The sequence below is a fragment of the Lepisosteus platostomus genome, chromosome 2, assembly GCF_059453375.1.
Source record: "Lepisosteus platostomus isolate fLepPlt1 chromosome 2, fLepPlt1.hap1, whole genome shotgun sequence".
Classification (NCBI taxonomy): Eukaryota; Metazoa; Chordata; class Actinopteri; order Semionotiformes; family Lepisosteidae; genus Lepisosteus; species Lepisosteus platostomus.
The window spans coordinates 65229502-65251750 of record NC_142612.1 but is presented as its reverse complement, the minus strand read 5'-3'; the positions used below and the strand labels follow the sequence as shown (position 1 = coordinate 65251750).

Here is a 22249-nt window from a genome sequence, read left to right as displayed (position 1 = left end):
GGACTGTGAACTGTCTTGTAAACCAGAGGTCTCAGGCTCAATTCCTTGAGGGCACAGTGTTTTCTTGTTTTCTGGTTTTTGTTCCACCTGAGCTCTGAGTTACATTGTTGGAATAATAATCGAATTTGCAGCTTAATTGCAATGTGTCTAACTAGGCCCCATGGTGTTTTATAGGTAATTGTGCATTTAATGAAGTGTGGTTTGAGTCATTAACTGTAAAATATCTTTAGTAATATCATGTTTATATCTGACTAAGACAAAAATCATGTTAATTGTTCAATTGATTACTCAGGCTGGAAGGAAAAACAGCAGACACTGGACCCTCCAGGATGTGATTCTGACACTCCTGGATTAGGGTATTTGTCTGCTTTCAAAAAGAGAACATGTAAGAGATTATATCATTCTGTAAATTAAATTTTAATGAGCTCTAATTAATGAGCAAAAGCAACATGAAATATAAAAAATTTAAAGCAGGATATACAGTATTTAATATATTGTTTTTATCAGTGGCAGTTTCATGATATACAGTAGTTCCTTATATTGACTCATTAAGAAAATAAGATTTCAGTTGAAAAACAAATGGAAAATAGGATTTCTTTTCAAACACAGAAAACGGATTTGCTGTGGTCAGTGTTTTTAATATTGCGATGGAGAGATGCAAATTGTTTGTGATAAAGTGAAGGAAACTGTAAAGGCCCTATGCTTGAGTGGGCTTCGAGTGGCAGTAAAAGAGTAAAGCACGTTCAGTTCACTTTCTGACACTCTTCAGGGCTCTCCCCATCAAACAGGCAAACACCGTCATCACCATCGTTGGCTTCACTTCCACCAAGTCATCCGGCAGCGCGTACACTTGGGCTCCAATCTTCCGAGAAACAGAAATTGCATACCTGTGCCAAAAGAGTAAAACCATCTAGTGAATTAAGAGACGACGAGGAAAAGCAGAATTTTAAAAAATTGGAGAAATCATTTCAGGGCACACAAAGAAAAAAACATAGCCAAAGATATACTGCTCATGGTACAGTATAATAATAATAATAATAATAATAATAATAATAATAATAATTGCTTACACTTATGTAGCGCTTTTCTGGACACTCCACTCAAAGCGCTTTACAGGTAATGGGGACTCCCCTCCACCACCACCAATTCAGCTGTATAAGCAGTATATATTCAGCTTTTCTATATTAATACAATCCTAAAATATATATGTATAGTGCTCAGTATGGAAACATGTAAATGTGGATTTATAAGCAATGAATGTAAAAAGTTTGGCAACAGAAATAATGAACATGAAAAAAATAATACTATTGTTCTTAAAGCTTAAAGATACCTTGCTAACAAAAAGAAACAATAAATAAACTGGTAATTCACACCCTCACTCTCTGCCCACGGTAGGAGTTAAATCTCAAGAAATTGTTTTGTTTTTCAGAGATGTTGTACAGGATGTAGCAAGGCTTGTGAGTGACAACTCTTACTTTGCATTGTTGAGCTTGTCTTCATCAGAAAAATTCCCTCTCTTCACCATTTCCTCCCGGATAGCACTGGGGGCAATGGTGTCTATTAAATCTATCACAGGCAAGCTAGTGCTGATGGACTTGTCCTAAAAACAAATGATTCATTATGTTAGACTCCTGGTATGTAAATGTAGCACTATCATGAGCAAATGATTTTTTTTTATTTATTACTTTTGAGAGGTTCCAGGTTCACAGGTATCCATTTACCTTAAAGCTTGTAATAAAGGTCTCCTTTTTGCCTTCTTGTAAAGTTGCATTCACCCAGTTAATGATTATTTCATCGGTGACTTTTGCTCCATCCCCAAGATCAGAAAGAACTTTCAAAGTATACCTAAAATAAAAAATAAATCATTATAATGATGATTACATTTAATTTAACATTTAAGAACCAAGATCAGCAACTTACTTCTCCACAAAACATTACTGAATTATATCTGCTGTTTTATGTACTAGTTTAATCATTGCCATTAAACTGGTCTGCATCTTGGCTTCTAAAATATATATTTTGGTTGATAATTACAATACAATATACATGTGAATTTGGTTTTATTCACCTGGATTATGTGGTAACCTTATTTTTGCTTGCTGTGTAATGCTAACATGACTCCTTTCTAGTTTTACGAATTATTAGGCAATCATTTCTCCTCCAGTGAAGGGGTTCTTGAAGGTAGAGCAGTCAGAGGAGGACACTGGAGGATATGGTGCAAATTAACGACAGGGGGGCAAGAAAAAATAAAGGAGCACTGGAAGAAGCTAGATAGCAGGAAGCTTGGGCATCAAAACATTAGTCAGAAAATCAAGGTCAGAGAAGCTGGAAAATGACTGACTATGTGCCGTTTCCCCTTATCTACACTGAGAAATGTAACTTTTTTACTTGTTTATAAGGTGTTGAAAACTTGCATTCTGTATCTGTCTCCTGCATTGGTCCAACACGCTGTTAAAGATACAGGTTTGAAGACAATTCTACTGGGTCTCAATCCCTCCCATTGAAGCTGGGAGGGTGAAAGCCAGCTGAGCTGTCTTTGAAGCAGCTGCAGTAAATACATCTGGACAAAATGATCCTATTCCTATTGTCCTTAGAGTCATTCTTTTACTACTAGACTCATTTTGCCCTGCAACAACACTTGCAGTGATGCTGGTGGATTTAGCCTCTCCTTTGCAGCTCCGGAGATTGCAAAGTATTAAAAGATTAATAGCTCTGATCGATGGGCTGCACATACGCATTCTCCCTTGTTCAGTACAAGAGTGGTAACCATGAGCCTGAACAACTGACTACTCCACAAGGACATAAGAAATGTTTCAAAAGAAAGGAGGCCTTTCAGCCTTCCAGCTCATTTGGTTGCTAGCTGTGAAGCCATTCAAGTGAAGTGATGGCTCTCATTCAGCCACTTCCTGAAAGATGCCAGCCTGTCTGCTTTATCCACATGACTGAATAGCTCCTTCCAGACTCCCACAACTCTTTGTGCAAATATTGTCTCCCTTTTTCATCTTAAATAGAGATCACCATAGTTTCCACTTGTATCCTGTGATTCATGTTTCTCTCTGAATTCTGAGGAAGTCCACTAGTTTAAGTTTGTCAGAGATCTGAGGATTTTGAAACCCTGGTAAAAGAGTTCCCTTGCAATCTTTTCCGTTCAACACCAAAAATATTCAATTTTTAGCCTTTCAGTGTAGCATGAAAATGTGTCTGGCTGCACTTCCCCAGCCTGATTCTAGTCAGTAATATCAGTAATATCTTAATTCTGAATTTGGGAATGCAATAGATATGAGTTAGAAAAACAAAATATCTCAGATTATTAATTTTCATCTTTTTGAAAATCATTAATTTGATGTCTGAGACATCATATTACACACAAATTCTGAATATGTATTTTTACTGCTCTCTTTCAGCATATCGCCTCATGAGAGTTTATTTGAGCTTTTTTTCCTTTGTGCGACATTACAATGAGTTAATAAGCTGCATTTTATAAGGAATGATTAAAAATACCTTCTCATGATTTGCCAGACCAAAGCCAAAGTATGAGTTTTATTGCCTTCATTAATGTTTTCTCCCCCAATCCCAACCAGAGAGAACTTAGCTTCTCTTTTCCCAAGGTCAACTGCATAGTTACAGTTTTCAAGCTAAAAAATAATACAAAAGAAATACATTAATCCAAACGAAGATTTTCAGATCATGGATTCTTCAGAATATCAACAGATGAAACTAAAATAAAGATCTGAATCATTTCACAAAATGAAAAAACCACCAGTGTCAATAATACAGGGCACATGTTTAAGTAGCAATACAGCTCTTATGACTATGCAAAAGTATGTAAATAAACATGTAAGCTAATTTAATACAATCAATGGTTTTGCCTGTATAACATGTTTTCTTTTCTAGTAGCTCTACAGTTTCAACATGTATCGTTACAGGTCTTGGATTCTGGACAGAATTAACTACATTAACTCAGAACAAGGAGGCGAGTTGTAAGCCTTTTCTAATGTGCTTTCAAAGATCAATGGCTTCTCCTGCCAAACATAACATTAAAAAATAACATCTCATATCATAAGAAGGCCTCCTCTTATTATCGGCCATTGCACTCAAACCAGGAAATAAGTAGAATTAATATGTTAAGCATCAACTGTTTGTAACAGCCAGTGCAGGATAGACAAATTCAAAATGTATACTGTTCACACAATCAGTATCAAGGAAAGGAGTTAAAATATGTAAAAGTTGTATTAACCACATGATGCATTAGACCCAAAGGAAGGCCCAAGGCCCATAGGAAGATTAGTAAATGATCTTGGTGTGCTCCCTGAAACAGCTGTAATTTTAAAGACCTGCAGATCTGGAGAGAAAAGGTATGGAAAGCAGTTAAGAGGTAATGGCTCACTTAGCTTAGTTCTGTGCCCACCTTTCTCATATGGCTTCCTATCGCAGGGTAAGGAGGCCTGTTCACTTTGCGCAGGTCCATAGGAATCTCGATTTTTTCATAGAGCTGGAGGATCACTAAGGCATCCGTGAGATCGCTGCGATGTGTCAGGAAACATTGCAGACACAGCAATGGGCGGTTAGATAATTTAGTGTGTCAACACCTCTGCTATATACTGTATATGAATAAATGTGTGACTTATTCATGCTTGTAAGAAGAGCAATAACATACCGATACAGGTGGTTGACATGGGGGCTCACCCCTAAGGAATTCATCCAGTTCCGGAATGTTCTTTCCTCTCTCGTCTCCCCTGCGATGACACACACCAAGTATTACATTCAGAATGGAGTGGGCTCATCGAGTAAAGAAAAACTGAATGCTCGAAGAATGCTAGGCCAGAGCAAATCAAAGTCGGTTGTTCCTGCTAGCAATTTCTGTTACATTTTGGCCTTCTTAGCCTTTGATTTGACAAACTGTGTATTTGTGTATTATACCAGGTGAAAACTTGTTATGCTTCACCTACTGAAATATTTGATAACAGTACTTTGATATTCATTGTACTATAGGAAAGAGGGAATGTTCTTTTTTTCCACAGGACTGAAATTGAGTTTAACTGTATTGGCCTTGTTTCTGAACAATTTAGCACGTCCTGCCTCATTTTCAGTCACTGCCTTTATTTTCTTTCTCTTCAAATGTATGTTGTGTGTTTTTATGTGGTTGGAAAATGGTACTACTTTTGTAGAGCTTCAAAGCAAATTCATATGTGTCTCAACTGGGAAGGTTCACCAAATGTAGCTACAGCAAGAAACCTGGAGTGTAACATACACAGGTCTGTTACATGCATTTTTCTCCAGGACAGCTACTGTCCACTGCTTGCTTTGAGTCTTCAATCCATTGCTTTTAGATGGAGTATGTTTTGCAGATATTTGATGTTCTAGTCATGTGAACTTAACACTACTAAAGCAAGGTTTCATTAAAGAAGATGTATTATAACTAAGGCCCGTAGGAATTAAATAAAGGTAAGATTTGTGGTTTAACCTGATATGCTCTCTGAAACAGCTGTTATTTTAAAGACCTCCAGTTCTCTGTGTTTGACCTCCACTGGTGTTAAGAAAACAATCTTTCCGTATGCAGCTGTATACCATGATGCAGGGATGGGCATTACAAATTACAAAAGGATGTGATGTGCCCTCAATTAGAGAGCCAAAGAAAGTAACCATAAAAATAGGTTGGGGAATCCTGATTATAATTTTCACCTCTAGATGACAATGTTTCAACACCTGACCACGTTAATAATTTACAGTATAGAGCACACAAGCACATTCTAAAATTGTAAGTACAAAGTAAGACATTAAAACAAATCTAAAACAAATGCAGATGTCTTTTTTAAGAAAGACTTCAGTTTCTATTTTACATGCCCATGTGTCTTTCAAATTATAATAAGTATCTAAATTCTGTAATTCTTTTACATTAATTGTGCTAATAAAAAAACGAGCTAATAAGTGTACACCTTTCATTTGTAATTCCGCATTTAGCATATCTATTACAGAAATACATATTTTTAGTTTGTATAAGGACTTGTTATGCTGTTGTGATTTGCAGTTTACTTGAATTCTGAATTACAGTATCACATACTGTAGTCGTCTTTTTAAAACCCATGCCAGGGTGTGATAAAGAGATTGTGGTTGACACACAATTGATGCCGGGAACATCATCAAATAAAATCAGACCAGAAATCAATATCCTTTTTAAAGCAACAAAATGTTCCAGGGCATGCAATAAAAATTATTATACCCATGAGAGTATACGTGACTGGCTGATGAAATAAAGTATCTGAAGTAGATTGCAAAGCACACTTGTGGGATGACATGCCTTGACCTACAGTACCTTTGCTAACTGTTTGAGAGATGAATGTGCACATGCATAAAGAACAGTCCTGTGTTGACAAGGACTTTTAAAGAATAGTGCTTCAAAGCTTCAAATAGTCCTTGGCTATTTATTAAAACCCCACACTTGAAGTTCTCTGTATGGTGAACTCTTTGCAGATTAGCAGAACTACAGCCTCAATTGATATTTAATGAGCCTTTACCCTTGCTGGTACAAACCAATTAAGAACAGCAGTGGAATATCTGCAAGAGCAAGATATAACTGAGTCATAGAAGAGGCCGGCTTGTTTCCACAACTCACACAGAAAATACAAAACGTCCTTGTTTCATGCTTAGTACAAACCTAAAAGAAAACAGGACTTTCTTCAAACTAAAATCACCAGGCTTCAGAAATCTCATGTTAACATGCTAAAGGGAAAGATATACAGTATGGTCATCAGCTTTTGGTATTTTGTATATTGATATAGTCACGGTAAAGTAAAATTATAATTATTTTGCAAAATGGTCTGTGTGAGCATTATTAGGGAGCATTTCAAGGCAACCTCTGATGTTTCCCATGGCAGTGTAGTGATTATACAGCACTACACATACACAAGCCTTCTCTTACATTTTTGGCAGGTCCGTGTATACTGAATGTGATGTTTGCAAATCTTTTACTGAAGAGCCACTCAGTGATGATGGAAGTTTAAGATTCATTAACAACAACCTAAAATGTCTCAGCCTCTGCTGTAAGATAGATGTGACACAGTAAGCTCTATTTGGCAGTCAGTACAGCATGTTTATCTACTACCATATTAATTTGACATCTTGAGCTGCAAAATAGCTCTAAGTATATTATATAGTGCCAACATAATAACACTTAAGTGTAAAAGCTTAGAGTATACAGAGTATCCAATCAGAAATATCCCATCAGTGAGCAAAGAGTATGTTTTCCTGACAAATTGGAAATAATATTAGATGCTTACATGATATTAACCCTAAACCTTAACAGTTTGGAGTTACCTCTGTGCTACCAATGGGGTTTCACTCTGTGAAAATAGTAATGGAAAAGGAAAAGAGGAGTAGAAGAGAAGATCAGTTCAGACCACGACTAAACACAGTACCTACAATGGGAGGGGTCAGCTCTGGAGATGTAAAGCACAAGGTAAAAAACAAAGACAAACAAATACATTTGAGCTATTGGACAAACTCTCTACTTCTGCAAACATGAAAACCAATATCACTGAGCTCCACTTGAAAAGTCATTCTAAAACATATGGTCTATGTCAACATACCACTACAGCTAGACTCAGGACTTTAAAAGCTATGAAGACTTTGAAAAAGCTGTAAAGACTTAGTTTCCTTACAGAAAACTACTTTGCAACAACATGCAGTATCTAATGGCATAGTACTTTTCATGCACATAATCTTAACAGCAGTCGAGTTAAACAGTCCAGTTTTAATAGCCTGCCAAAAGTAATCTGCATCCCTTTATTTTATCAGGAATGATTTTCTCAATCAGAGGGGCTGTTTGAAACTCCAATGGGCATGCAGCATTCAAGCACACAAGACAGCTCAATCAGGTGGTAATCATTTAAGAACAAGAATCTGAGCAGAAAGAAATCTATCCTTTGCAGCAAAATGCTCTTGGTTTTCTTTACGTTTACATACAGTACTGTAAAGGAGGGTTTAATGTGCAGGTTAATCTAGTGGTGTGTGACCTCTTGTGGTTTGCTGTGTTATGACAGGAAACGTCTGAGAAACAAAAGTTAGCAGAAATAGACCATTGTAGTGTGAATGGTTGGATCCCCCTACCTTCCAACAAAGTATAATCGATGCCGCTGTTGAGTGGCTTGTTTAGAGCAGGGTGGGTGTTGAACAGGTTGGCCACAAAGGCCATGTTAAGCTTTTGGTTCCCATTAACGACGTCTGCTGGGGTGACGAACTGTCTGCAGTCCAGCCTGGCTGCCTGCTGAAGCATGAGCTCTGCCCTCTGAGTCTCATCTCTCTCCTGAAGGGAAGAAAAGAGTTACAGCAGGTGACCCTGTCAGAATGTGGCAGTGAACCTGCCTTCCAATCAATCTTTCAGATTATTTACTGTGGATGCTGAACATTGGTGGTGGTGGAGGGGGGTCCCCATTACCTGTAAAGCGCTTTGAGTGGAGTGTCCAGAAAAGCGCTATATAAGTGTAAGCAATTATTATTTTTATTTTTGAACTGCGTGTTGACAGGGTAAGGGAGAAGGGAGGGAGGAGATTTTTTTACATATGCAAACGGTTTCAGATTCAAGTTGTGTATATTTTTTTCCAAATACATTACAATTATGTGATAAAAATACTCTTAATAAATATATGTGAATTCTGTTTAATATGTATGGTTTTCTTTCTCGATAAGAGCAGGGAGTTATCCCGTTGTCAAAGGCCAAATTTCCCCCTTTACTGTGGCCTCCAAAATTGTCCCCATGTATGATTGGCTTGCACTTGCCCTGTGATGGACTGGCGCTCTTTCCAGGGCGTACCCTGCCTTGAGCTTGTTGCTTGCTGGTTAGGTTCTGGCTTCCCGCAACACCGTGTGGTTTAAAGTGGTTTGGCAAATGACATGACATGTATGGTTTTCCCCCTGAAATTTTATTTCCGATTCCTTCCTTCCATAAAATGATATGGATGCTTGGCTGGCCTATTGTCTTTTTTTAAAAAGTGATTTTGCATAATGCTGTTGGTTAAAGTTAGTCTTAAATGTCTTATTAGTCGTATGTTACGTTCTAAGATTGTTGAGCATATCAACAATTACTTATCAATAGTAAAGGCTTCTTTACAATGTACAGTATCCAGCCACCCATCTATTTACTGTGCACTGGCAGAAGAAAAAGTGATAAAGATACAGTACACATCCACCACACACATTGTCCACTGTGAACTTCAGAAAATGGACATAGTGTGTGGTGGGACATGTCGTTATATCCCCTGGCAAGATTTGCTCCCTAAGCAGCTGTATATTCTGGAACAGACAGGGTAATTGTTTCAGATACAGGGGAGCTAACTAAAGAGAATCACATACCACACCTGCACCTATAGTCCAAAAAGGCACCCTGTTTTGTTATATACATAACAGTTCTCAGTCAATCTCAGTCAATCTGCTTGTAAGGAGCAGTATTTGCTGCGTCAGAGAGCTCCCTAATCACTGCACTATCTTCTACTATTCCTTCCACCTCCTTCACCTAGACTAAACACTCTCCCAAGTCTAGCAAATGAAAGTATCACAATGAGAGCTTCTTTACATCCTCCTAAAATATTACATTTATCCAGTGGAGGCATTAAGTGGATTGATTAAGAGAATTGAGGAGTTAATACTTGTGGAACTTGACCAAGGTGAATTTATTGTAGTATCATGTATGTTCCAGCACAGAACTGAAACAACAAAGGCAAAGAGTACTCTCTGCACCAAGGACTGGTGTCAAATCACCTAAGTCAAAAGTCTCCTGAATTATTATAGTCTCCTGTTTTCTTTCTGTGGTTTAGTTTATTAGGAGATTACATATTTCACTGCGATACATTGTCGATACATATGAAAAATATTCTTCCTTCACTTACATTAAATCCCGACATGTCAATATCAATCCTGATTTCATCGTCATGGTTTCCTTTGGGTGCTATTTGATTCAGTAGGTGAAAGTAGGCTTTGGAATCCTAAAATACACATGCACACTAGTTGACAAAGACAAGATAAACCACAGGTTGGCTCTGCTGATGACTAAATGGGAGAAGCATTTTTATAGCAAACTGACAATTTCTAAAGAATAATATATTTCACACTAACTAACACGGTACTGTTATGTGAAACAACTTACACTTAAGTGAACCTAGTTGCTGAGTGCAATGTGCTGAATCTGAAAGGAAGGACAAGACTGATAAGGTACATTAAATCAGGTTAGTTGATTCCAAAGCCCTAGATCACTCCTGGTTAAGTGCTAAGTATGTATATATTTTCACTGGTGGAGGGGGGACAATTTTTTCCTAACAGACAGAAAGATGGCTAGAGAGAGACAAAAGCACAAGCTGAAGGTGACAAAATTCAACACACATAAGAGGAGAACAACGGAGGAGTTCAAGAATACAAAACAGACTTTTTATGTATCTTTTTTCTTAGAAAAAGTGAAAAAGAAGAGACAAAGTGTGAGTCCTTGCCAGTCCTAGACAATTAAAGAGCTGGAAGTGGAATCAGTTCAAAAGCCTGCAGGCAGCACCTTGATGTCATCGCTGAAGTTTCTGATGGGTTCCCAGCCAGCATTGGCCAGGTGGTAGTTAAACCAGCGCAGGAGCAGCTCCTCTGGGGACATGGACAGCAATTGGTCCAGCTCCTCTCCCTCTCCCAGCAGAGCAATGAGAGCTGGGGACAAGCAGAGGTATGGATGAGACAGATTGCCACGTCCAACATGACTGGACCAAAATATTAGAGTTTTTACTCAATGACATCCCTTCTAAATACACATAGTGGCGTGCTATTGTAGCGCCCCCGTCAGGCAGTGATGGGGCACTGAGCGGACAGGCAATGGGTCTGATGATGTCACCCCCCAACATTAGTCATTAGCAAGTGACTAATGAGACCTGCTGATAAACATATGGTAATTTTCCCAAGCTGCCTCTTCTGTCTGGTATTCAGAAGGTCTGATCGAGAGTAGTTGTGTTCCTAATTACTGTGAATGAGCCAGGAAAAAACTGGCCTCACCTTCATTTCTGGATATCTCGATGTCAGCAAACAGGCCAATTTTGATTATCTGCCACAGAAGACCCAGCGCCAAGTGAGGTTTTCCTGCCATCAGGTCCTGGGCATCAATATTGACCACAGTACAGCCAATGGCAGAAGCTGAATTCAAAGCGAGTACCAAATTTTCCTGTAACACAAATGGGGGTTCTTTAATTCACTGCCCAGATGAAACTAGAGCACAGTCTGGTTGGTGTGGGACAATGAATGATATATTAATAGCAGAAAAAGAGATGAAATTATATCAGTAAAGGTATGGAGAATGGAGAATGAGCAAACACATCAATTTGCATAGTTTACATATTAATTAAGTTGAAATACAGTAGAATGCAGTAATAATAGAGTCACTGTATCTGTTTATGCCTTATTTAACAGATACTGTACATTTGTAAAACTGTACATATTTAAAAAGTGACATATTTAAAAGATTAATGTGTGTTCAATTGTTAGGATAAAATTATATTATCCAAGATTGTGAAACTGAATACTTACAGTAATGGTAAATGTTGTTAGTTTCTTCATATTTATAACCCTCTCATCAATGGTATCAGGTTGAGAAAAGTTTATCATTTTGCTAAAAGGAGAACACCATAATACTTAAGTGCAGTGAAAAGTATAAATGATAAACCTTGATATTATGTCTGATATGAGAAAAAGATTAAAATAGTCAAGAAGGTTCTATAATTTAGTACAATGCAATTGGACAAAGAATTCGGTCTCCGCTGACCCTAATGTACAGAGAATTTAATACCATGGAATTATAATATTTTTAGAGATGCCACCAGGAAGCGATCATAAATCATCTTTAATTTTTTCAAAGGATTTTAAGGTACAAGAAGATGGAACACAAGGAAGACTAATCTCTCTCATAAACAGCATGCGTATTTGAAGTGTAAGTTTCCAGTGCTCATTATGTTACACATGGTTTATACTGTAAGTTATTTTAGTATGAACATTTCTGGTATAATTACCAAAGAAGTATGCCATCCCTCACAGACTTAAAAAGACTCTCATTTTCTGGGTCCATAGGCAATAAATGTTTGCAATCTGGATCATCTGCCAAAGCTTTGTTAATCCAATTCACAAAGGCAACTTTTTCTTCATCTAAAAGAAAAAAGACCATGAGTAAAAATCAGCATGGTCATGCTGTAAATACTGGATAATATGAAAACAAAGTATCACACACCATGAAATGAACCTATTGGAAAAATCCACAGGAGAACACTACAGAGGAAAATGACTTTGAATTCAGTGTACGAGCAGACCCAAGGGACATCATTATTCCAATGGTAACAAATGACACGGTGCAACCTAATGACTTTTTCCACCTCAGCTCTCAATTACAGGTTACTCCAGAAACACTTCTTCATGCTTGACCTTGCATTTAACTCAAACACCCACACGCAGACATAAGCAAATTTGCACTCTTCACTCGTCATTACCAGAATACGAGTGTTGTGTTCCTTCACTGGATATACCAGAGGTCCCTCCAAATGACCTAATTCCATCCTTTTTGTTAATGGCTTTACGAAATGACTCTCTGACCTCTTTGCTTTTAAGCTCCTGGTAGATCTGTGTGAAAAACAAGAATGACAAAAGTCAATGCAATAGATATTTGAGCAATTTTTACTTTCACATATCAACATATTAGACAGGATTTTACCATTTTCTTTTGCCTAAATGTTGAGCACATATCAGAAGAAGTCTTGTAGACACATTTCCAAGATACTATGTGAAAGATATTGGTAGTGCTACCTCAGTAAACTTAAGATTGTGCATTCTGTGTTGTGTTCTGATGCTAGTGGGAAAAAAATAGTTTTGGCACATACTGTAATTTGAAAAAAAAAAACACATCTCACAGGGAATCACTGCATTATGTCTTCCAATAAGCAGCACAATGAGAATCTTAGATCAATTAGCTACTAACTACTGAGGAGTTTAGATGGGCTATATGGCCTCTTCCCGTTTGTAACAGTTCTTATGTTTCTTATGTTACTCACAGCCTCTGAGCACTGCAGTGGACTAAGAGAGGAGAGTCTTACCTCTCACAGTCATGTTCTAGAACTTTGTTTCAGCAAGAAAATTAGTTTGAAAATGAAAAGAAACACAGAATCAGAAGGCCTGTCAAATTTTAAGTTTAAAACTCCCTAAGCAGCGTAATGTAGCCAATTCATAGAGGGGGATTATTAGGAGGCCATGATTGGTAAGGCCAATTGGAAATTTGGCCAGGACACGGGGGTTACACTCCTACTCTTTTCGAGAAGCGCCCTGGGATTTTTAATGACCACAGAGAGTCAGGACCTCGGTTTTACGTCTCATCTGAAGGACGGCGCCTGTTTACAGTATAGTGTCCCCGTCACTATCCTGGGGCATTAGGACCCACACAGACCGCAGGGTGAGCGCCCCCTGCTGGCCCCACTAACACCTGCTTAGCTTCAGTGGGTTGCCAGTTGTGAGTTGCAGGGTGATATGGCTGCTGGCAATCTATTAATCTTATACATACTGTAGCACCATGCACCACAATAGCTATGAGTAAGAAAGCTACAAGGAATACAACAGAAGACACTGCACTACAAAATGGAGAACAATTAAAAAGAGATTACCGATACAAACTCTTCAAAAGATAACCTATCATCCTTATTGTGGTCCCCAGCCCCCATCATTTTCTCCACAATTTCTCGAACTTTGAACCCTGGAAGAGAGAACCTGGCTTCTTTGAACAACTCCTGGAGTTCAAAGTCACTGACATAGCCGCTGTTATCAATGTCTGTGGAGGAAATATAGCACATAAGGTTGCATATATTGACATGTTTGAAGTCAAAGACAAAGGCAGCAAAAAAATACATTGGTTACGGTGCAACAGCTGATGTTCTTCGCCAATGAATAGATGGCTATTTAGATTCAAGAAAAGCAAACTAAGAAATACATCTGTGCAACTGTGCTAAGGAAGGTTCGATATCCTCTCCTGAACAGCAGTAAATTCAGCAATTATGTGATGCACAAAGATATTACTGCAAATGAACAGTGAAAATTATAAGGTACTGACAAGCCTGTGTTTTTTATCCAGTATTCTGGCTTTCAGTATTCTAATACAGTAGCTAACACACCTATCTTATTGAAAGCTTCTCTTAATTCCTCCAGGTCCTCCCGTGAGATTTGTGTTACATTGTTCTCCATCTTCCAGCAGCCCAAGTGTTTCCCTCACCGTTTAATAATCCTGAAGCAGAAAATTGCAATGAGTTCAATAAACAACCACAATGTGAAATGGAGATGGAAGTTTGTGGTGGAAAAAATTGTCTTTGGCACATGAATTGAAAAACACATCTCATAGGGAGTGACTGCAATAGGTTTTGCCAAACAAAATCAGATTATGTTCTTGTTTGCTTTTCTTACAGACAATAAATTATTATGCTGTTTATCCACTGAGATTAACATTTAAAAAAAATATTTGTAAAGATTATAAAATAAATTATTCAACTATCACAAAGGGGACCTGAATTGTTTATTTCCACAGTTTCCTGAGTTCCTGAGTTAGTGTATTGAGTTAAACTGCATGTAGGATTTCAGTGTGAATTTACACTTGCTTACAGAAAACAAAAGTTTCAGATGACTTTCCACTTGAAAGAGAAAGAGAAAGAGAGCCATAAAAATGTACTTTGATTCACTTTTTTGGTGCCACTCCACTGTCTTATCTTACTGCTGAACTTCGCTTTTGTTTGCCATAGAACAAGAACTGAAACTGACGTTACAAAGGACACAATAATGCTAATCTTTCAGGGAATGCAGCCTGGAAGACGTTTCATGGTTCGTTCACTTGCCTTGACCTAATCAATCATGAAATCTCGGTTATTCCCCTGATTTATGGATGCTGATAGCCCATAACATCTGCACAGTAAGAACAGAGCGTCAGGTGAAACGGTGTGTGAAATGATCAGCAGAAGCACAACTTTCATACATACCCTTGGTATTCAGAGAAAGCCACGGCAGGCAACACCACTTTCCTACACAGTGAGGGATGATTTCTTCCTTCTAGTTCTGTTTGGTGATCCCAATTAACATCCAGAGACAAGAAAGTCCAGATTACATAGAGCAAAGCAGGGAATCAGTGGGCGAGGGATTAGCTGCGACTCCTGAGAGAGCTGCGCTAAATCAGCCTGCTGATCAGGAAGGTACGGTGCCAGGCAGGAGAGGGGGAGGAACTTTGTCCCGCTGGACCTTGGAGGTGTGGCACTGACACACCATTAACAGCGCAGGAGTCATAAGAGTTAACTTTTAACGCTAAGTCAGCAGGGTCTGCCACGGTACAGCTTTAAAGGGCACCGTTTACTGCACATTGAAATCATGTGTTCTGGCAGTCTGCAGAAGCAAATAAAGAGTCTACACTCTTACCCACAATAGTAAAGTAAGCTGATTAATAGACAGAAAAACACAAACTTTCCTGACATGAAATGCCCAAGAATGAGACTACACTTGTTCATTTAAATTTTAATATAACTGTTCCAGAGATTCGGGAGGTATTGTGACATAGTGGTTATCAGCTCTGTCTCAGAGCGCTGGGGCCCTTGGATTAATTGCGCACCCGGGCTGCTATGTGCGTGGAGTTTGTATGTTCTCCCTGTGCTTGTGTGGGTTTCCTCCAGGTGCTCTGGGTTCCTCCCACAATCCAAAGACATGCTGGTAGTTTAATTGGTTTCTGGGAAATTTGGCCCTGGTGTTTCTGTCCCTACGTGCCCTGTGATGGACTGGTGTCCTATCCAGGGCGTATCCCGCCTTGTGCCTGTTGCTTGCTGGGATGGGCTCAGATCCTTACTGGAAAAACAGTTCAGAAAATGAATGGCTGTTTTAGAGAATCATGATTTACAATATCTCACCTCCACTACTGCAGAGGTGTATTGTCTTCTAGACGAGCACTAGATGGTGCTGGATTCTGAAACTGGAAAGATTAACTAAGAGAAAAAAGGATATATCTGGCTCATTTTTGATGCTTCTTCATTTCCTCTATGTGTATTTTAATTCAGGTAAACACTAAATATGACAAAAGCATATACAGTACATGTGCCATTTACTGACCATTTTTACATACATAACTGAGAATGGATGTTGTTGTTTAATTATTTCCTTCTGTTAAGTTATGTTTAGAAACTTATGTGATGTATTAGCACCAAAGAAAATATTTTTTGGAAGAGCATACAATCAGTTAAAAAAAAACTTTCAATTGAGATGTTTAAAGTAGGATATCTTATGCAACTTGAGTGGTATCTGGAGCCTACTTTGAGTTTTTGTCTGCACTTGTATTAAGAGTATTCTTAGTTACTGTATTTAGCTATAGAACATGTTAGGCCAAACTAGAGCCAGAAGCTCAGAACAGGATCACACCAAAGTTTCAAGCTAAAGACAGGCCAGCCCTAGAGTCAAACTCTATTCTTGGCTAGATTTATTGTTCCATCAAAGTAGTAAGTGTTTTCCAAGAAACTTAAATCCAACATTCAAGTCTCAAGTTATTGTGGTGATGTGTGAACCGGAATCCATGGCTCTAATCCAGGAGGTTTTATAGATCACCCCAAATCAGCTATTTCTAAAGAAAGACAACCCCTATAACTACAGTACTGTATATATTATTGAGCAACTAATCTATCAAAATCCACAGATACTGAAAGATATTCAAATTTATTTCTAAAGAAGCTCTCATCACATGGTGAGCCAGTGACAATTAAATTGTTCCACATATGTTGATTTAAAGTCCATCTATAGTATTAAACCTACTTGACACAATAAGATGGCTCTGTATGCGTTTTCACGGTGTGGGGAACCAACCCCTTCTTACTTTTGCTACAGGCAGCTGCACTGGCTTCTCTGGGACCAGAGCTGTACCCCTGCTGTAATGTGCTCTTGATCTGAGCATAAAAGTTTTCCACTTCTGCTTTGAGTGAAAATGAAGAGAAACTAAAATAAAAAACCTTTCTCTTCATAATCCATAATTCATAAGTAGAAGCACTACTTGTCCACCATTGTTCTATTTAAAGAAAAAAAAATGTAACCTTATACGACACTAAAGAAAGACAAACACACACTTGTTGTGTGAACAATGCACCACGCTGCTTTGGGAATACAGTTCAAATTAAATAGCATGAATTACAGCACAACCAATGCACAGAATAAGATCTGAAAAAATAAGGACATTTAAGGACAATTAACAGAAGTCACAGACAATAAATCTAATGCAAAATGGAGAAAGTGAAACAGAATTAACTACCATAGGAACATTTTAAGAGAACGCAAACAATTATGAACACACACACAAAGAGCCTTGTGGTCAAACAATTGCTAATATAGGCTTATGATGCAAAAGGAAAGAAACTATTAAAACTTCAGCTGGCCACTTTACTCTCTTATCTTATCAGAAAAACAATTACACACAGATAGGTTAGTTCATACTGTATGATGTGACCTGTACAAGCCAAATTTTAAACACCAAAGTTCAGCTAAGGATATCGCTGTTAGAAATCGGCTTTAGCAGCTTTAATTACAACTTTGTGCAATTCACCACTTGATACAGATTAGAATTTTGTCTTTGTTGGTGTTATTTTAGGTTTGTAAGGTGACAGATAAAAGGAAGAAAGAACATGGAAAACCAGATAACATCGTTCAGTACATGTTTTTCTTTTAAGTGCTTACAAAAAAATCTGCTTACCAAAAAGTTAAAGTCCGTGAATAGGTCTTTAAAGAGCATTGAGGTCTTGCTTGTGTTTCAGGAACAAAGGACTGGAATATGGCATCTTATCTTGGCAACTCTAGCTTGTACAGGCACAGCATAGCTGCCACAACCTCCTCGTTAGCAATCCCTTTGAAATCATCTAATTCAATGAACAAGCTTTTTCTTTCTGGCTCTTGCTAAACACCAAAGTAGCTGTGCATGTGCTCGGTTATTTAATCCTGAGCAAGTTCACTTTTTGAAAAGAAGTACTGAAGGTTTTGGCTATTTGATGCTGGTAGTAAACTTTATAGACAGCATGCATTATTAATTGGTTGTGGAGCAGATCAGTTACCTACGGCTTCCCTTCAGAATACAGTATAATCACACAATGCACACCAAATGTTTCCTCTGCCTTTGGCCATTTGTGGCCCTGATGGAGCCATTAACACATAAATTCAGCAGAAATATTTACTGTACATGGCATGTTTTGAATCCAAATACCTCAAAACGCATCCAAATCCAAATAAAATACAATGAATAAATACAAATACAAAAATGCATGCATAAATAAAATATAATAAATACAAAATACTTCCATACGCATTTGCATCACCTTCGTATGTGCATATAAAGTATTATTTGCATCCCCTAATATAAAGTAGTACTACATAATTATATTTCTTGAATGAAACATAAAACACAACACCATTTGTCACTGTTTTCAATTAATTTGTTTGGAACATACTGTGATTTCCTATTATAGGAATTCCTATTATAGGAATTACAGAAATTCTCTTCCTTCCCCAGCACAATTAATGTAGGTAAAATAGTTTTCACAGACTAGCCACTTGGTTTAGTCCACAAGCTTATGCTGAACACATTCCATGGATACACAACCCATGCCTCATTCACTTCTCTGAAGGTGAAGAGACTACACTGTATATATAAAAGTGCCAAGACTTACTGTAACTGTGGACAGAGTCTGACAGATTGACACCTGGCATGAAGACCTGCCCATGAGTCTCTCACAGAGCCACCTTTCTGTGCTTTTCAAGAGAAGATCAACATCGGACAGGCACACTGCACTGTATTACTCCAGCCAATTGAAACACATCATGTATGTATCAGAAATCAAGTCTGTTCTCCCACTACTACTACTCCTATTACTACTACTAATAATAATCCTTACCCTTTTTTTCTGGACACTTCACTGCAAACAATTTACAGGTAATGGGGACTCCCCTCCACCACCAATGTGTATCGCCACCAGGATGATCCTGGTGGATCCAATCCTCCCAATAAGATCGGGATCATTGGGAGGCCATGATAAGTAAAATCCAGGGGAAAATTTGGCCAGGGTAACACTCCTACTTTTTTCGAAAAGTGTCTAGGATTTTTAACCACCACAGGGAGTTAGGACCTTGGTTTTATGTTTTATCCAAAGGAGAACGCCATTTTACAGTAGAGTGTAAAAAGCAGGCACAATATAGTCCCCATAACTATACTGGGGTATCAGGACCCACACAGACCACAGGATGAGTGCTGCTGCTACTGTATATCACCCTTGTAAGCCATCACATGGCTATATCACTAATCTCACAGGAACAAGAAAGAAACCCAGCCAAGGAGGCTATCATGATCTGACTGTCTCAATAGTTTTGTCATAGCTATGGCCATGTGATTGTTTTGTGAAAAGATAAAGATGTGGAAATCTGGGAGATTGCAATATGACTCGGCTCCCCCAGGACACAGTATTGGACAAAGAGGTGAGGAAAAGGATGGATGGCTAGATATATTCTTTCAATGCATCAATGGGCTTTGCTACTAATGTACATTCCTGCCTATAATTTCAAATATTTCTGGTATCCCAATATTCTGGCAACATACTAAACATAACTTATGGATCAAGTCATGAATTTCATAAGTAAAATAATCCATTTTACACCATAGGCCATAAAACAACATAATAACATTTAGGCTGATAACCTATTTGGAAGAAAGTTGATGTACAGTATTACAACGGTGGCTATAATCCAATGTCTGAATGTTGTTTTCATTTTCTGAGCTAATAATATTTTTATATTTGTGCTTAATATTTCTACTCTCTGGTCAGCAATAAAGCATTTTGTAATATCAGCTAGCACTTAGTTACCTGTTGAATTGGTTGATGCAATGTCAAATTATTTATCTCTGATCCACTATTAGGACTTATCGCCAGCGATTGAAAAAACTAAATGTACAATTCAGTATATTTGCATAGTGCACCTGGTCTTAGGTGAAGTTGCCTTAACAGTTGGTGTTTAATAATGATGTGATACTTAATTTCCCACAGAATAAGAAAACACTATCAGATGTATTTTAAATTAACAAAGGTGTGGTAGACATTGCATTGATGTCAGTTAATGGAATTGTCTACAGAAATGCATAAACTAATAAAGAGTTACATTAAAATGTGAAGTATACATGTTATTTTCCAAACCACAACATTTTCTATTTGATAACTCCAAACATTTGCACTGAAGCATTTTAGATTTCCTTCTTGATTTATTAGTGACCACTTTTTAAACATCTTTGTAAAGACTTAATCATTTCTCTGTGGATTCTTCCTAACTAACCTACTAAACAGAAACATGTGTATACTTTATGCTCTGTACACGTGTCCAAACAACAGGTATATACTCTGTCTCTCACTGATTAGAATGGAAAGGACTGTGGGTAAAAAATAGAAAATGCTCTTTTACTGTCTGTACAGGAACACTGTCATAATCCACGTGGGTTTCTAACATGCAGCAAAAGGTAAAATTAAGTGGCTTAAATGATCAATAAATGTGCTCCATTGCATACTGAGATAGGGCATGGACAGCTGACAATGACAAAATCCATAATTTGAAGGATCATTCTGTCTCTGCATATTCTGCAGAAGCCTAAATGTTTGTTAAGAAGACGACACCTCCTCCCACAGATTCAGCAATATACAGTACTGCAAATGTCTGAAAGAAAAGACACCTGTTGGCCAGTTGAGAAACCAAGTAACTGAAAAGTGATATGACTGTATTCACATATGGGCCTGGGCAAACACAAAGACAACTGAAACTCAAAACAAAGTAAAACAAGTGGACTGTTAAGATATTAAGAGAAAATGTTAGACAATCTCAGTAATTTCATATTGCTTGATTAGTGCAATACTAAACAGAATGTGAAGTACATGCTAAAGGGTTTCAAAGGTTAGTAGTTATCCTGTCATCAAAATCAGTATCCTTATAAGGTAAACTTTTCTTTCAGTTGTGTAGGCAACTATTCTAACAACCTGCTTTTTATCAAAGCGTGAAGAAATGTTAATTAATTACAACCAGGAACTCTACATCAAAGTTATGATCATACACCACTCCTACTGGTTATATACACGGTCTTTGCCTCAGTTATTTGCATTTTAAAAAATACATGACTCTGACAGTACACTTAAATATCAGCACAACTCAGGTCCATGTCAGTTCTCTGCTGCACTTGTCATGTTTCCTGAAGCATATTAGACACGTAAGAGACATAAGAAACAAAACATGAGGACGTTGTGTGACACTAACCACCCACTGATCTGTTATTCATTGATTTCCACGTCCTCATCGACTACTGAATTACAGCACTGACCTAAGGACACAAGATAGGTTACAAATAAGAAGAGGCCATTCAGTCTGTGGTTAGTCAGGGATCTGATCCAGCAGTTTATGAAAGAAGCTAGGGTGTCGGCTTCAGCAACGCGGCTGGATAATGTGTATAAGACTCTTACGACTTCCCACCACCCAGAACCTGGGTGATGTACGGCAGCCATTCTGCCCAGACTAGCTGCACTTGTTGGAGTAAATTAGAATGAGGAAGCCCAGAGAGGAATTCAGCTTGAGACCCCGGTTTTAACACTCCAGCTCTTACTAACAGTACAATGTGTTGACCAGAATTAGTCAGGACCTTGGTTTAAAGTGTCATCCTAAGGACATTAGGGTTATAAATGTTTGATGAGAAACACATAACAAGACTTGTTTGTAGGAATGTGTGTTACATTTAGTTTGAAATGTTTGTACTCATACTGTATACAGGTATGCAAATGATTCAGCCTATAAAACCTACTGCAGTATTTTGTATGCATTCTCTTAAATATAAAATGTTATTTTTTATCTGTCATGTCTGTGGATCATATTAGTAAAGAACTGTACAGTATACCAATGATGCAGGTATCGGTGAAAGTAAGAATGTTGTGGTAGTATGACGTTTAATGATAAAACAAAATGCCACAGCTCTCTCGGTGCCTTCGAAATAAAACAGATCAGTCCGTTACTTTTTAGCAGGCTAACATTTTTCCACTTGCCAGTCATGATCTAAAGCTGCTTAAAACAAGCCAAAAATTGCACAGTTTTAGGTTTAAGCTTATGCGAGCTCACACGGAACTCACACGCTTTGTGTCCCAGACGACTGCTTCAAGTTCACTTCTGCTCTTGCTGGGAAGACATTTGT

At 37.9% G+C, this 22249-nt stretch overlaps 1 protein-coding gene across 2 annotated transcripts; it reads right to left on the bottom strand.

Moving 5' to 3' along the window:
* Window positions 1-478: 478 nt before the first annotated feature.
* Window positions 479-22246, bottom strand: LOC148676807 (plastin-1-like). Of its 2 annotated transcripts, none has more exons than XM_088613490.1 (16): window positions 22188-22246; window positions 14160-14269; window positions 13656-13819; window positions 12495-12624; window positions 12024-12156; window positions 11545-11626; window positions 11017-11182; window positions 10535-10677; window positions 9882-9977; window positions 8107-8302; window positions 4658-4736; window positions 4409-4523; window positions 3502-3635; window positions 1722-1845; window positions 1476-1600; window positions 479-887 (listed from the first exon to the last, which is right to left on the bottom strand). In XM_088613490.1, exons 2-16 carry the CDS (start codon window positions 14227-14229, stop codon window positions 749-751), a joined length of 1896 nt encoding a protein of 631 aa, XP_088469616.1. In that variant the 5' UTR covers window positions 14230-14269; window positions 22188-22246; the 3' UTR covers window positions 479-748. The 2 variants fall into 2 exon arrangements, with proteins under 2 accessions (XP_088469616.1, XP_088469607.1); XM_088613481.1 differs by lacking the exon at window positions 22188-22246 and adding an exon at window positions 15012-15248.
* Window positions 22247-22249: the final 3 nt, after the last annotated feature.

What these genes read in the sequence shown, in the direction of transcription:
- LOC148676807 (XM_088613490.1), bottom strand. Translation starts at nt 14,229, where the DNA reads ATGGAGAACAATGTAACACAAATCTCACGGGAGGACCTGGAGGAATTA. An exon ending in TTGACATGTCGGGATTTAAT is followed by an intron (nt 8,303 to 9,881) that starts GTAAGTGAAGGA and finishes TCTTCCCTTCAG; the next exon opens with GAGAGAGATGAGACTCAGAG. An exon ending in CATGTCAACCACCTGTATCG is followed by an intron (nt 4,524 to 4,657) that starts GTATGTTATTGC and finishes GACACATCGCAG; the next exon opens with CGATCTCACGGATGCCTTAG.